The following is a 16,182-nucleotide window of genomic DNA, read 5'->3' as shown; positions in this document are numbered from 1 at the left end:
GAGAGTCGTACAATCCCTCGATTTGGCGCGCTCGCAGACCCCGAAGGCCCCGACCGGCCTCACCTGGGGCCTCCCCCACCCCAGCCCTGGTCTCCCGGTCGGACCCTGGACCCACGCTGAAGCCTCATCCCCGTTCCCGTCTCCTGGAAGAACCTCGGCCTTCCGCGGCAGCCCTTCCAGCCCTGTCCGCGGCCCCATCTCCCGCTCCTCCCGCCTCCCTGGATAGCCCAGGGCCTCTTCCCACCAGCTCGCCACCTTCCCCCGCCACCGTGACGCTCAGCGCAAGGCTGAGATTTGAGCTGCCGGCACCGGAGACCCGCCTCCCGTGGGCATCGCCCCGGGCCGCGGGTGGAAGAAAGCCTGGGGGGGGGAGCGGAGGGTGCGCGGCGCTGCGCGGAGGGGGCGGGGCTGGGGCGGGGCGCCCTGGCGCGCCGGCTTGCGCGGCCGGGTGACGCCACAAAGGCCGCCCCGCCCCGCCCCGCCCCGCCCCACGTGCGCGCCGCCCCACGCCGCGCCGCGGCAGTGCGCAGCCGGCGGCCCCGCAGGCAGGTGGGAGCGCGGCGGGCGGCAGGGCCCCCGCCCGGCCCCGGCCCCGGCCCGCCGCCATGGGCGCCTGCCCCCCCACCGCTCCCCGCCGCCGCCGGCCGCCGCCGGTCCCCCGCTCCGCCGCCGCGTAAGGGCAGCGCGGCTGGACGGGCAGCGCCTCGCCCGCAGCCCCGCTGCGCGGGGGGGGGGGGCCCGGTCCCGGCTTCGGCTTCGGCCCCCGGCCGCCAGCATGGGGGCCGCAGCGGCGTGCCGGAGCTCCGCCGCCTTCCTCACGGTAAGTGTGTGTCGGGGGGGGGGGGGGGGGGGCGGTGGGTCCGTCCCTGCGCGCCCGCGCAAGATCCGCGTGTCCGCGGGGGCGTGGGTGGGGATGTGCTGCAGTGCGGGGCTGCCCGCCCGCCCCTCCTGCCTGGGGCGGGGAGGGGGGGGGGACGACACACACACGGACACGCGCGCTGCCTGGCTGGTGTGGGGGGGGTGTTTTGGGGGGCTGTGCGTGTATTTGGGTGTCCTGCTGCTCCCCCGTGCCTTCCGCGGGGGGTGCTGCCCGCCCCGGCCCCTGCACCCCCAAGCCTGGCGGGGTGCGATGTCCCCTGCTCCATCCTCTCCGTCCCCCGTTGCGCTGCAGGCGGGCGGAGGGCGGCATCCTGCCCGGAGGCTTCTTCTCCCGGGGCTGTGCCCGCACCTGGAGGTCTGAGCGGATCCTCGCTTCGTCCCCCTGCCCTGCTCTCGAAGCTCCGCACTGGGCTGGGGTCCGTCCGTCCGTCATCCATCCATCCGTCCCTCCCTCCCAGCTGCTTTTCTTGGACAGGCAGCACAACTCACTGCTGCGAATTGAAGGCAGCTGCCCTGGCTTAACACGGAAATGTTTTCCCGTGGGTTCGCCTCCAGGTTTACCTGCCCAGGTAGGGCCCTTCCCCATCAGCGCTTTAGGGCTACATCCCGTCTTTTTTGGGGGAGAGACGGTAATTCGGTATGTCAGGCACATGCCGCAGCTGCTGCGGCTGGGTTGTGTAACCGAGGAGTCCACTTGCTCTTGAACTCAAGGTGGATCTTAGCAAGCTGGTGCTGGCTCGACAGGAATCCCAGTAAACCAAAAAATAATCTAAAGCTGGGAGAGCATTAGCCAGGAAACAGCCTCGTTGCTTTGAAGGCGAAGGGTAACCTCGCGCCGTGGCGGAGCAGCCGGGGTCCGTGCACGGTGCTGGCTGGGTGCTCCCGAGCGAGCGCCGGTTTCCCACTGGGAGAGGAGAGTGCTGCTGCACATCTGGAAGATGAGATGTTGATGGGGAGCTTGAGATACGGAGCTCCAGCTGGGATCCTGGAGGTCAGTCGGGAATGGCAGGTATAGAGGGAAGGGGGGCGGGGAGGGAAGAGTGATATCAAGGTGTAGGGAAATAAACCGTGAGTTCTGCAAAGTGAAGCTGAGACTCTGAGCAAATGCACACGTATAGTGCTTGTGCACGCGTGTACTCAACCTCTGCCTGTGCTCATCGTATGCGCGAACGAGCCGTAAGACAAAATTCCCGTTAGCTCATGAGCTGGCAGGATGCTCCCGTGGCCACTGGCCAGGGTTTCTTCATCCGACATCTTCATTTTCAAAATTTTGGGCAACTCCCTTTGGCGCCCCACAAGGAGTTAATGTCTTTCCAGCCTGATGGAAGTACGTTCAAATCAATAGTTGGTGGGTCTCTTACTGGTGCAGCAAACCCGAATCCGCCCGGCCGGTTGGTTTTTGAGCGATAGCCGCTTGGCAGCGGTTGCGTAAGGCGGCGTTGGTTGTGGTTTGCCTTGCTTGGCGGGGGCTGTGGGCAGCCGCCAGCTGCCGCAAGGTAGTTTCCACCATCTCCCCCCACGCTCTCGCCTCGAACCGGCGTGATGTCTCCTTGCTTTGACTCGGGGCTTTCGGGAGCCTGGGGGATTTCATCTGCTCGGACCAAAACCGTGGCTGCCGGGGATGCTTGCAAGCTCTGGTCGGTGCTGGCTGCAGGAGTAGCTGCTGGGTTTTCCTTCATGCGGACCAGATGTGCTGGTGCTGCTGTTTTGGCAGGCTCGGCTGCCTGCGTTTCGCGCTCGAGACGTAGTAAAGAGACTGCTGAGCAGGGTAAGCCCCGGACTCTCGGTTTCACAAACCCCAAACCAGCCGAAATAGCTGGTCACGTTGCAAGAAGCAGAAACTTGCTTTGCTCTTTGATACTCTCCTCACGGGCAACTTTTTTCAGAGTAACTTGATCCTTTTTACAGTGAGCGGGGCAGGAGATGGGCTCCTCCTGTCTGCAAAGTTACCATAAAACTTCCAGACCAGTTTATTTGTTTTTCTGCGTTTGTTTTATAATTTTATTTTTCTCCTTTAATGTCGCAAGTGACTTCCTGGTGCTGGTTGGTGGAGGGTGCAGCTGACCTTCGGGAAGGGCGGCGGGCTGTGCAGCCCTTCCCCAACCTGTGCCAAGGCATTGCCATGGAGCCAGCTGCCGTTTCTACCAAATTGTGCTGGTTTTGCTGGTTCCCAGAGTATCAATTTAGCACTGTCGATCCCTGTTTGCTTACAGCTCTCTGCTCCTGCTCTTCTCTACCGGGGTCAAGTGTCCTGCGTTTAGCTGGCTTTTGTCTTTTCTTCTTTTTTTTTTTTTATTTTTTTTTTAATTATTTTTAAATTTTTTAGGTTTATTGCTGCCTCCCCTGCAGGGCTGGCAGCAGGGCGGCACTGTACACAACCCGAGGTTATGACTGTCTCGAGGTGTCACCCCCTTTCAGGACACAAATGCCTGTTGATCCACCAACTTTCTGCTGGTGTTTTGACTCACTGGGCCACCGAATGCGTTTAGGTCCCAAATGAGCTGTTGTATTCCGAGCCGCATCCTCCGTGCATGTGCCTGGGAAGCTTGTGACCCCCTAAAAGCTATTTACCGTGCAGATTGCCCACGGGGTCTCTCCTGCAGCAGGCAGTTATTTAAGAGGGTGATGGAGGCACAGCATAGACGTGACCATTGAGCTGGAGTCATCAAGCTGGGTGGTGGTAAGGTGGGTCATGCCCACGTCGGCGGCAGGCTCGAGGGTTTGTTTGCAGCCAAGCGCGCAGGTCCCCTTGTCTGAGCCATTTCCCCGATGTGGGGAGGTGAAAATGAGAGCGTTCCCCAGCCTGATCTGCTTTCCTCGTACCGTAAAACCTCCACGTGTTGGAATAGGTGAAGGTGGCTGCGAAGCGCCTTTGCCCGTGCCGTGCAGAGCGTTGAGGCCGAGTTGGGGATGCTCTTTGGGATCGCGGCCACCCCGTCCCGCTTGACCCTCTTGGCTTCAGTGTCGAGAGCTGCTCCTGCGCTGGGCGTGGAGAGCAGCACCGAAACTGCTTGAAACCTCATCTGCTCTTTAGTGTCGTCTCGCACCGATTCCTTTTTTTCTGGTTTGGTTTTTTTTGTTACCCTATCCGCTTGCTTTGGTATTGGAGTAATGAACCAAAATTCAGTGGCTAAGCAGAGCTCACTTCATTACTCTGTTGCATTTGCCACTGAAACTGGGTGTATCAGCCAGAAAGGTCAAGTTTTGCTCACTGCTGGGCAGTCCTGAGGATGAGGGACCAAACCAGCAGACACCCCTTTTTGTTGAAGATGTCCTCCTGCTCCCGGTGTTCTCTTTCAGAGATCTCAGTGATGCCAACCAAGAAACCTGAGCAGCTGGATTTTTTTTTTAGGGACCAGAAGCGCCAATCTGAATAAATGTCAGATGCTCAACGCTGCTTAGCCTTCTCCCACTGGGACTTGCTGTTGTCCCTAAGCTTGGAAGTGCACGTGCGCTTGAAGATCTGGAGGTGTTCAAAAGCGCCAGTGCCGCTTTGCTTGAGATGGGGTTTAAAAAAAAAAAAAAAACAAAAAAAAAAACCAAACCCCAAACCAAACCTGGTGCTGTTACAGTAGTGGAGGTCCCGCTGGCTGTAGTTACCCAGATGAGTGATGGAAAGATGCTGAAGATGGGAAGAAAAGGGAGAGCAGGATGCGACCCGTGGCGCGTGCTTGTAGCAGGGTTGTCCGTGGGTTTCCTGAGGTCTGGCTCGATGCAGAGGGCGAAATCGGCATCTGAGGCGGCGGCATGCAGCTCATTCCCAGCGAGGCAGGAGAGCCGCTGCCTGTCCTGCCTCTCCCGATGCCCCGTCCCGCTCAGCGCCGGCACGGGGAGAAAGATGAGTAACGCAGGTGACCCCCCACGCAACCTCGAGAGGTCGGATCCTGCTGCATCTGGTTTGCTAATTCAGGGTTGCGTCATGAAGATTACGGGCGGCAGGTTTCCTTAGAGCCAGCTAAGCGCTTCGTTAAATCATGTCTTAGGGGAGGGGAAAAATAAAATGCATCCTGTAAGCCTTTGCTGCCTGCCAGGGCAGCCCCGCTTTTTAATTTGACGTGCTGTAATTAGCCTGGCCGCTGCAAGATCCTTGTCAACTCCTGTGGGCTTGCCTGCTTCTGCCTGCTCTGTAATTGCTGCTTCAGGAGAGGAAAAAAAAAAAGAAAACCAAAAATTGAAGTGTTTTGTACAAATCCCAAGCCATAAATTATTTAGCAGGTGAAACAGAAATGTGCTGTGTGTTTCCAGGAAGCAAGAGACTGCACCAAAAATGATGCGGCGCGGCTTGCGGCTCTGCTGCGATGTGCCTTCTGCAGAGTCATGTTGTTGGGAGGATTTTTTTTTTTTTTTTCCCCTTCTGAATATATTCTTGCTGGCTGATAGCCCAGAATAGGTAGCAGAGCAAGAGGCAAGGGCTTGTATAACATAGCCAAGTGATTTATGTGCCTGTCTGTGCAGCTGAAAAGCGTTAGGGTCTCTGGTCTTTTTACCTTCGGTGTAGGAAAGCACCTTTAGGAATTCACGGTAACGTTGGCTCGTTCCTCTCTCTCCCTCCTCACTTAGCCTGCGGCTGTTTGAAAATGTTTTTTTTCTGTTGCTTTACGTGCTGTATGAGGTTGTGTCAGCCTTTCTTTCGATATGCCTTTTGTTCTTGGTGTCTTATCTCTGCTGGCATAACTGACACTAAATCCATGGACCAGAGGTCTGGAGGAAGCAGAGGTCCTGCCTGGTAGATGGAGCTTCTCTTGGGAATGGAGCAGCCTCGATGCAAAGGAATGAAGTGAATAAAGCCCTGGGATTGGAACTAGGTAGAGATAAACAGATTTGTAGTCATCATGTAGTGAAGCCCAGCTGGATGCAGTTCAGTGTCTAAAAACTGGAGACCTTTTACCTGTATCTGATGCAATGAGGAAATGAGTTACAGCAGAGCTCCTCAAAGAGCTTAAAAATAGCTTTGGGTTTTCTCTCCTGTTGCTAATGCATCTGGTTTAAAGTGGGTTCAGATGTGGTTGGAGGCTCGAAGCAGAACATCTCTTGAGGTCTCACCAAACCCTACGCTTGTGCAGGGTCATAAAAAATCATGGAAGGGCAGAGGGGCTGAGAAATAGTCCAGTAACGGCTGCTGGCCCAGCTTTCATCCTGGTTTGCATTATTTGGGTAACTATTTGAACAAGTGGAGATTAACAAATACAGAGGAGGAAAGTTTTACAGATCAGAGCTGTCACCTGCATGTGTTTTTGGTTTTCTCGGCAAGCGCCTGGCTCGTGCTGGAGCCTCTCAGTCTTGAAATGCAAAGCTGGTCTGAATTCTCCTGGGGTGGCCAGGTAGCACGTACTGCTGAAACACAATTAGCAGTATTTACCGCCCTGGCAGGGTTGCAGTGTAAATGATGCTTAGTCTCGCAGAGAAGCATGGTGTCAAATTTAAGGAATTATAATCGTAGCTGGCGATGTGTCTGGGGACCGTGCTGCTGTCTGCACCGGTTCTCTTCCACCTCGACCTCGCTGAGCTCCCACCCCTGGGTGTAGAAACATCCCCGTAGTCCCACGGCGCTGGGACATCCCTTGGGATTCTGCAAGGGATTGCCGGCAGAGAGGGCTCCGGTCACGCGCTGTTGTTGACTAATACCTTCCGCCTGTCTTCCAGCTGCTCGTGCTCCTTGGCACCGCCGATGGTCAGTCGAAGCTGACCTCCGAGCAGAATGCCATCAGCCTCTCCCCTGGCAAGTACCGCCACTTCGACCGTGCCACCAACAAAGAGCTGATCTGCGACAAATGTCCCGCAGGAACCTACGTGTCTAAACATTGTACGAAGAGTACCTTAAGAGAGTGCAGCCCTTGTCCGGATGGGACCTTTACTAAGCACGAGAACGGCATAGAGCGGTGCCACCCTTGTAGAAAACCCTGTGAACTGCCAATGATTGAGAAAACTCATTGTACTGCCTTGACTGACCGCGAGTGCACTTGCCTGTCTGGTACGTTTCAGACGAACGATACCTGCGTCCCTTACACGGTGTGCCCGGTCGGCTGGGGCGTCCGCAAGAAAGGAACGGAGACGGAAGACGTTAGGTGCAAGCCGTGCCCTCGTGGTACCTTTTCTGATGTGCCTTCTAGTGTGATGAAGTGCAAAACATACACTGACTGCTTTGCAAAAAACATGGTGGTCATCAAGCCGGGGACGAAGGAGAGTGACAACATCTGTGGTTCTCCAGCGTCTCTTCCGAACACGTCTTTGACTTCGTCAAGCGCCGAAACGGGTGAAGAGCCCTACGAAGTTCCACCAACCGCTCATCTTCCCAAAGGTAATGTCCACCACTGAAACACAGGCGTGGTTTTGGTTGTGGGATTGCATTCCTGCCTCGGTCAGGGTTGGCTTTAGGCTGTTAAAGGGCCACCTGGTCTAAAGCGTGGATGGTGCTTTTGCTTCTTGGCCAGAAGGCAGCTCCAGAGCGCATCAGGTTGCCCTCGCTTGTGTTAAACCACGTTTAATAACGTTTTCACCGAGTCTGTAGTCATGGTTGGACTCCTGGCTGTCCTACTGCTTGGACTGAAAGGGCATCACGTTCCTCAGCCGCTTTTCCCATCTGTGTGTTGTGCTGGCACAAGTCTTTGCACATTTGTGGCAAACCTGAGCAGGGTGCAGCAGGAAAACCCCGGCAGGAGAGGAGCTTTGCTCCACCAGACTCGTTGCCTGATGAATTCACTGCTCTCCTGCCCATGCTTTCCCTGCTGCATTTCGCCCCGTACTGTGCCAGCGTATTGGCTTGAATGGGAACCGTTGCCAAAACAGCCCTCCAGGAGCCTAGGCTGTGCCGTAAATTTTTTCTTTAACCTCTAAGATTTCTATTAGTTATCACTGGTGGGGAGAACCGGGTTGAATTCCCCATTCTCTTGTTTAATCGGAAATGATACATCATCACAGTCTTTATGGAGATGTTTTAGCCATGGCTGGTTGCTGTGGTGCTGTGGGACCCCATTTGAGGTGGTGCTCAGCACTGCCTGGGAAGCAGCCTCCTTACAGTATCTCAAAGGGGGCATTTTATTAAAAAAAAAAAAAAAAGCAACTTCTGGTGGCCTGTACACCCGAGCTGGTGAATGCAATAGCAGGGAAGCGCTGACAGTGGTAGACTCCCAGTGCTTCTCTGTTGTTAGGTCTCAGAGCTTGATATGCCACTGGTGTGTCATTGGGAGAGGACAGGAGGGTGTTCCCTGAACTTTGAAATCAACTGTAGACAATTAGGTAAAAGTTAAAGCATTTTCCCTGTTTGTATCCTGGTCAGAGTGTTTTGGGTAACCACGCCAGAGGCAAAATCAGGTTACCGATGGTTACACCCACTCTCTGGCCCAACTGGGATGAGACATGATCTTCAAAAGGCGAGTTTCCAAAGTAAGCTCTAGTTTTTGCCACAACATTCCTTCCGCTTCTCACCAGGCTTTGGTCATGCATCTGGCTGGGACCTGAGAGCTGTTGGTTGATAAGAAAACTCAAAAAAGATGGAAAGTAGCTCTAAGGGGGAAGTTTGGTCGATTCTGTCGCTTCAGAAACCTGTTTTGTAGTTGATGCATCCACAGCTGCTTGCTGTTCATAAACCTAAGAAGCTCCTAAACCAACTCCCTCAAAGTTGCAGGTTTTCTGAGAAACACTGAACGTGGGACAAACACAAATTGACAACATGCCTTTAATAACTCATTTTTTTTAATGAGCTGCCACTAGTCTTAACCAGCAGGGGTCAATTTTACCTTGAACCTACCTCTGTAACCGTACCCATCTGTTCCCAGAGCCAAACCTCAACTTCACCCCTTCCCTTTCTCGCTGCCTGGCGTTGGGTTTCTGTCTGCTGGCCAAGCAGACGCTCAGGCAGGTCTTAGACCGTGATGTGATGCCGTATCGCGTCTCCGGTGCCGTGACGCTGAACTCTCTTCTCCTTTCGCAGGTCTGAACTCTTCAGTTCCCGATTTTGTCCCCTCTCCAGCGCCACGCGCGTCCAGTGGCATGGCGGAGCTGGCGGGCTACTACAACGAAACCTCAGCCAACGAGACGGACGGTGCCGCTGGGACCCTCGCGGGCTCCGGTGCCACCGGCCAGGCACAGAGCTACCGGCACAAGCAGACCAGCCAAGCGCTGGAGAAGCAGCCGTCGCTGGAGATTGTGGGGGGTGAGAAGTCCAGCGTCCCATACAGGCCCCCCCGGCGAGGTCCGCAGAACGTCCACCAGCACTTCGACATCAACGAACACTTGCCGTGGATGATCGTCCTCTTCCTGCTGCTGGTCCTGGTGGTTATCGTCGTCTGCAGCGTCAGAAAGAGCTCACGGACTCTGAAGAAGGGACCCAGGCAAGACCCCAGTGCCATTGTGGAAAAAGCTATTATGAAAAAGTCCACCACCCCCACGCAGAACAGGGAGAAGTGGATCTATTACTGCAACGGGCATGGTGAGCAGTAGCGACTGGGGGCTGCGGGGGGTAGTGTCCTCTCCACCGTCCCGTGCGGTGCTTCGGAGGGGCCACCCCCGTGACCACTGACTGGTTGCGTTTCTGACTTGCTGGGTCTTGTAGCAAGGACAGAGCCCATGTACTGGTTCCTCAGATGTTTCTTCATCCTTGGCTTCTCCCCCTTCCTGTTCCCACGGTGCGTCCCTGCTCCTGAAGGAAGGGTTAATGGAGGGAATGTCACCCGCTTGCCCCAGCTCCTCTCTTTCTCCTTCCCACCCATCCTTGGTAGAAGGATCTTGAATGAAGGCTCCTTTTTATTTTTTTCCTTCCCTTTCCACTTTTCTTCTGTTTCACACTCCTTATTTTCTCCGTGACTCAGGCACGGGTCTGGTTGTCTTTCATGTCGTCCTTTCCCTCACCCCATCTGTTTCTGGGAGGCTGAGCCGTCCCCCGCCTCTTGGCAGCACCTCAATTTCAGGTTCTTAGCCCTAAATCCTGACTGCTGGCTTATGTCCCCAGCCCTTCGCCCATGCTGGAGCTAGGAAAGTTGTCCTTAAAGGCTGTGTCACGGAGGTGTACAGCTCCATGAACGTCGCAAGGTCTTCCTGGAGGCTCTGCTTTGTAGTTTTTTCTGTTCTTTTGGTGGATGACTTGCTGTCAGCTTTCTGATGAGACTTTAAAGATGACCCGTTGTGGTCATTAAATTGAAATTTGTAAAAATCAATGGTAAATTAATGGTGGCATGAACGTGAGCGCCGAGCAGCCATGATCTCCCTAGGAGGATGCATGGTTCTTCCTCTGCAAAGCTACAGTGGCAATTTTGACCCCCCCTTATCCTGTGCAGACAGCACTGACAAGTCCTTACTTTGGATTGAGGTTGCTCAACCTTAAACATCCATTCACAGTTAACCTTTAGAAAAGCACATTTAACAAGGGAGGCCAAACAAAGAATGGATTGAAAAAAGATTGGAAGGTTTAAGAGAGATCAGTGCTTGATGTAAGTCATCCTTGAGTGCTTAAGTACAAAGCAAAGAACGCTTTGAGTAGGGTGTCTTCTGTTATGTACTCCCTTCTCCTTCCTGCTGATTAATAGACCTACACTTTGTTTGCCTTCATTAATGCATTTACAGAACCAGTAAGGTGGTGTTGGAATTAGTTTTGTGCCTTCGCTTGTGTTTGTGCTACTTATCAGTTTCCTTTTAACTCTTTTGAATTCTCGGGGTGCAGTTTCTTGAGCTTTTTTCCATTTGTGGGAACTTTTTCCAGTAACCCCTGCACTCCATTGTCCCTAAAATCTGCGGTACCCAAAGCGTGGTCCTTGTGGCTGTGGTGAGTGATCTGCAATGGGGCTGCAGAACCTTATTAGACATCCTTATTTGTGGGGGCTACCAGAAGTACTACATGGTTTTGGCCGTGGTTCATTGGCCAAAAGTGGCTGATTGTTACTAGTACTAATTTTTCTTCCCCCAAGACCTTAATTACCAGCTGGTTGACTTTCTGACTCTTACCTGCTTTTTGAAGCATCTCAGAGCAGGGGCTGAGTTTGTACAGGGCAGGGAATGCTCGAATGCAGGGACCGGACCAAGTTGCTTTGAGCGGGTGCAGCTCTGGTTTCTAACCTGGTGTTTCAGACCCCGTGCTGAAATACCTGCGCTGCAGCTGGCCCTTCTCCTGGAGACCATCTTAGAGCTGCCTTTGTGGGCAGTGCTGGGTGTTTTGTCAGCAGGCATGATTCAGGTTAAAGAAACCGTGCAGGTAAGAGAAGGTGATACGTAGCGAGCAACGAGACTATGTTAGCCAGCTGAGGTATAACCTAAGCTAGTGCATCAAATTCACAAGATATTTGTTAAGTTTTCCCCTTGTCTTGGGAAATAAGCTGGGCGTAACAGCAAAACCACACTTAGGTGATGAACTGGCCCAGTATCTGATCAAGCCTCTCGGGTCTGGAGGCGAATTGCCCCATTACTCTGGGTTCCTGGCTGGGCAGTTTTGCACATCCCTCCCCGTCGTTCTTGCAATAGTCAGGCTGGTTCCGTGTTGGCATGGGTGGCTTCATGACTTCCTCCTGCTGCGGAATGTCCTCAGTTGAACTTTGTGCAATGAAGGCAGACAGATGAGCACAAACCAATTAATGCTTTGTCTTGCTTTTAGTACAGCTCTGATGTTGCCTAGATTGCGTTGTGTTAGCTGGAAGGGCCCCGCTCGTTAGTTCTTGGTGGTGGTGCTCTGTCGTGTCAGATATGGAAATTGTTCTCCTCTGTGGTGGTGTATAAATCCCTCTTTGGTTTTCCTATCGAAACATTTGGCTCTTAAGACTGTTTACTTGAAACTAGAGAAGATGTAGTGCCATGGAGGAATTGACCTTTTATTTAATAACTGGCCGTACAGGTAAGGTGTACTGCAGAGCTGCAGCGTCACGGCTTAGCTTTCTGCTGCTCCGGCAGTGTTTGCACCCAAATCACACTTCATCCTGAAAGCAGCCTTCCAGATAAGGGTGAATATAGCCAGGAGCAAACGTCAGGCTGTTGCAGAGAGGAAATCTTTCCCCTCCCGTGCTGCTTGCACAGATCCCTCGATGGTAGCCAGCCAGAGCAAAGCCCCCGTAGATGTGAGGACCACAGCTGCTCCCGAGGTCTTCAGGTGCCAGCCTGGTTTGTGGTTGCACTACGGGTGTGGAGGGCAAGCAATTAGGTTTAAATCATCTTCTGGGGCTGGGGGTGAAGCCCCAGGGTCTGGTGCTGGTGGTGCACCCACATCCATATGACCTCCCCACCTATATGTTGGCTGGCCACGCCAACAAGGGGCTGGGGCGCGTTTATTGCCGGGGCAAAGCCTGTGTACGTAGCTGTTGCGCACAGTCTCCCCTTGCTTCCTCCTAGTTTATCATCTCCTCCCTCCTAATCCTTTCAGTAAACAGCTTTAACCTTTGAAAGGGAAGACCGAGTCTGACGTAGGTGCAGCAGCCGCTGCTCGGAGGAGCTGTGCTTGGGCGGCTGCCCTCGCCCCGGCACGCTTCAAGCCTCCCCGTGGCACCAGACGGGCATCCAAGGCTTTGCCCGTTTGGAGGATTTTATTACTGATTGCTTCAAGCCCGTCGGTTCTGGGTGAAGCATGGTCAGGGTGGCACTAGCACCGTTCGGTGCTGGAGCAAAGACATCTCACTGGGGTTGGGCTCCTTCCCGAAAGAAGAAGATTTTAGGGTGAAAGCAGTGGCTCAAACTCTTGCCCAGTGCCCGAAGGCCCTTGATATACTGAATTGCTTAAATAGTCGAGATAGGCATGCGATCCTGAACAGTGGTTGTTGTAATAGGGTGTGTCACTTGTCCTCATCTCCCCGTGAGCTGGTGTCTATGCCCTGTGCTCTCTCTGGTCTTAATATATGCCTTAAATAACAGCCCAAACCTAAAAATAGCAGTAGCTTGGGAGGCTGGTGTTAAAACTAGACCCATGTCCTTAACATGGACGTGCTCCAGCCAAGACGGCAGATGCTGATGATTCTCACTGGATTAAATAGTTCGGACGTCTGGGAAGAGCTTGCGATGACTAACTGCCTGAGTTAGCAGCCAGCCTACCTCCACGTCTGTCCTTGTGTCCGTCCCCACGACAGGGGCTCTCCCAAGAGCCCCTAGGTCTCATCTATGCAAGATTGAGAAGGTAGAGCAACACCAATGGTGCAGCTGTGGTTGGAGAAGCTGGACCTCTTGCTCCTTCAGCTGGCTCTTACGGCGTAGCCCTGCAGATGGGAATCCAAAGGGGAAAGGCAGTTTGCCAAAGATTTCCAAAGAAATTATCAGCGTGGTGCCTGAACGACACGGGTACTGCGCTGATAGTGCTCTGTGGTTTTAACCTTGTATGAATGACTACTTTATTTTAAAAGATAGCCCATGTACTGGAAACATTCTCTTCTAAACAATCCCTTTATTTTAGAAAATACCCACTTCCTTTCTTCAGCTGTCTCTAAAGACAAGGAATTGAGCTTGCAGAAACCTTTCAATAAAAATTGAGAATTGAAGCCTGTCTCTTGAATGTCTTGGAAGTGCCAAATTTGGCATCAGTCTATGCCAAACATGAAGACGGGCTTGAAATCTTCTTACAGAAATTGCTGATAGTGTGGCCTTTGACTTTCACCCGTTGAGTAGCAGAGGATGAAAGGCAAAGACTGTGTAAAACATTATGGTTTTGGGTAAAACCCGTGTATAGAAGAAGCTGCCTGAAATGATGTGCTAAGAGGCAAGAAGAGAGTTTGGTGATATTTTTTTTTTTTTTTTTTCCCCCCGAAGTTGAAAGACTGAAGAACAGGTCTTGGCAGCACTGGCCTGGCATGAGGTGGCACTTCCCTTTTATTTTTCTTCAAGTCTTGTAATTGCATATTATTGCAGTGGGTGGTGAGAATGAAGCCAGGAAGCCTCTGGTTAAATAATCAGAAAAATAAACTGTTCTGCAAAAGCTGTTTGCAGCCAAGACGGAGCTGAGGCTTGACTGCAGGTAGAAGAATGTGTACTGAAATGGCTCAAGATCAGAGTGGGAAGTTGAGGGGTGATGCTGGAAAGATGGGGGGCGTCAGGATTTGGGTGTCTTGGTTGCTCAGTTTTTGGGATGCCCAGTTGTCAGCACGTTGGGAGCCAGGATCTTCTTGGTTGGCGGTTCATAGGGTATAGTCCTTGGCTTGCAGCTCGGTTGTTGTAGGACCAGGGCTAGGCTTAAGGTTGGTCTGCTCCCAAGGAACTCATTGAGGGTGTTGAAAAGGGACCACATCCTTGTATCTCGGAGAGCCTGATGCTGCACTGCAGCTCTGAAGCATCCCCATGTGAATATAACCCATGGGTGTGTTGGCAGTATGCGTCGGGACGTCTGGGTCATCGCAGGCTTGTCTTCGTGTGGGATCAGATACTCATTTATGGTTAGTGTTGGAAGATGCTTATCAGAGTAAAATTAACTGATTCTTTTTCTTTTAAAGAGACAGCAGCACATTGACTAAAAAAGCCCACACATAACCGTAATCTTTTCTATAGATCCATCACCTAATGAAAGGAAGCAAGTGTATGGCAACAACCCAGCAGGGGATATTCTTCCTCAAGCCTGTTGTCGCTCCCTATTCAACTGCTACGCTAAATAAGGAAACCCAGTTGCAGGGATGGCACTCGCAGGTCTACGGGGTGACTCTGGATGCTGCTTTAGGACCCCTTCTTAGTGCTTGCATGGGTATATGAGATGAAAGCTGTCTAGTGTAGTGGTTTTGTTTTGTAGAGGTAGTTTTCCCTTTGATCAGCTCCTGAATGGGTCACAGCGTGGTGGCGGGAGCACCACACTGGGAGGCAGGGTGAGGATGGAGGAGCTGCTGTGGAAACGCACCCCTGGGGACTCTGTCTCTTCTGCACATCTGCAGAACGCGGGGAGGAGCGATGGGGTTAAAAGCTTCACCAGTCTCAAACTGGGGTGGCCTCAGGGTTTTGTGCCCAGACCACAGGTAGGGCGGAGATGGTCAGCAGCATCTCATGAGAGCACGTGTGCCCATTGCTGCTAACGTAATTTGGTAATTGCGGTTATGCCTGGAGAGGAGCAGCCCTGGGCTTGTGTGCAAACCCTAATATGACTCTGGCAGGCAGAGCATGAGATGGGGGATTAATGTCTGTCTACCTGCCAAAGCGGAGAGGCAGAAGATGTTTGGGTTTTGGTGTTTTGGGGTTTTTTTTTTTTTAAGCAGTCTCTCTTCTGGCATCATCAGCTTAATGATCTGCAGATGACTGCTGGTCCTCCAATGTCAGCCTGCAAAGTGAAACCCAGGCAGAAAGGGAGGTTGTTAAATTAGAAGGGGCAGGTATGTGCCGGGTGCCGTGAGGCATATGGATGCTGTAGTACTGCTGAGCCCTAAAACAGGAATGCTCCCTCACTGGAGCTTGGTTGCCTGTGTGGGAGCTCTGCGTTTCATGCTACGTTTGCTCCAAAATGGGCACGATGCTCCACTTCGGGGTGGGATGAAGCAACTGTTCATCTGCAGCGCAAACCTCTGCCATGGGAGCTTTGGGGTGATGTTTGACAAGTTCGAAACACCATCTTCCTCAAACTACGCGACTTAAAACTTTGCTCAGGTTTGCCCCAAACTCATTCTTCACCTTTTGGGAAGCTGCATGGTTTCCAGAGGACCTATGCAGGAGCTGACTAAGGCTTCATGGTGAAAGGGAGCTTTCGAAAATGCAAACAAGGGACTCTGCTGTTCTGCTTAGAGAGGAGGAAACCTAATCATGTGCAAGTTTATCATATCTTCCTCCTCAGCCTTATTGCATTAACAGGCCTGAAGACCGGTGCTTGATCACTTTTAATGTGTGTTGGTACAGGGGCCATCTATCCGCAACGTGTGCAGGGCTGTGCGGAGCTGCCCTGGGAAGCTGGTATGTTTGCTCCCAAATCTGCTTGAAAAAAAAGAAAAACCCTGAACTATTGCATGGTCAAAATTCCTGGGTGGCCTCTGGATTAATTTAATAAGGGATTGGGATTTGTGCCTGCCTGTTAAGGTGTAGGGCTGAGTGTCAGAGGCAGGGCAGCTCTGCGGGGAGAGGAGGGTTGTCCTTGTAGAAAAACAGACCGAGCCCAGGCTTTTTTTGCCAAAACCCCAGCACCGGTTTCTGCGCTGGGAGGGCTGTGATTTCTCACATCAGTAAGGCTCTCACACATAACTCCTCGAATAACAAGGCAGATTTTTTTCCCTCGCTCGCCAAGGCTTTGTCTGGGGGGAAAAAAATGCAGGAGGCGAATTTAATCCTCGGGTTGGCATCTGCGGATGTCTGGATATTTATATGGCTCTGGCCACGGCAGTGTGCTTGCTCAGGGTTACCAGCTGTCCGAGAGGGTTATAATGAAGATTAACTGTGCAAAAG

At 52.8% G+C, this 16,182-nt stretch overlaps 1 protein-coding gene across 1 annotated transcript in view; it reads left to right on the top strand.

Annotated features, from left to right (window-relative positions):
• Window positions 1-559: 559 nt before the first annotated feature.
• Window positions 560-16,182, top strand: part of TNFRSF21 (TNF receptor superfamily member 21) — a 35,015-nt gene continuing 19,392 nt past the window's right edge. The window contains exons 1-3 of the mRNA XM_052809593.1: window positions 560-820; window positions 6,523-7,177; window positions 8,810-9,307. Of these exons, the coding sequence (XP_052665553.1) occupies window positions 776-820; window positions 6,523-7,177; window positions 8,810-9,307 (1,198 nt within the window). The 5' untranslated portion in view covers window positions 560-775. The remainder of the gene's footprint in view (window positions 821-6,522; window positions 7,178-8,809; window positions 9,308-16,182) is intronic.

This window comes from Harpia harpyja, chromosome 15 (assembly GCF_026419915.1).
Source record: "Harpia harpyja isolate bHarHar1 chromosome 15, bHarHar1 primary haplotype, whole genome shotgun sequence".
NCBI lineage: Eukaryota > Metazoa > Chordata > Aves > Accipitriformes > Accipitridae > Harpia > Harpia harpyja.
Note: the sequence above shows the minus strand (reverse complement) of the source record. Positions and strands in the feature narration are given on the sequence as shown.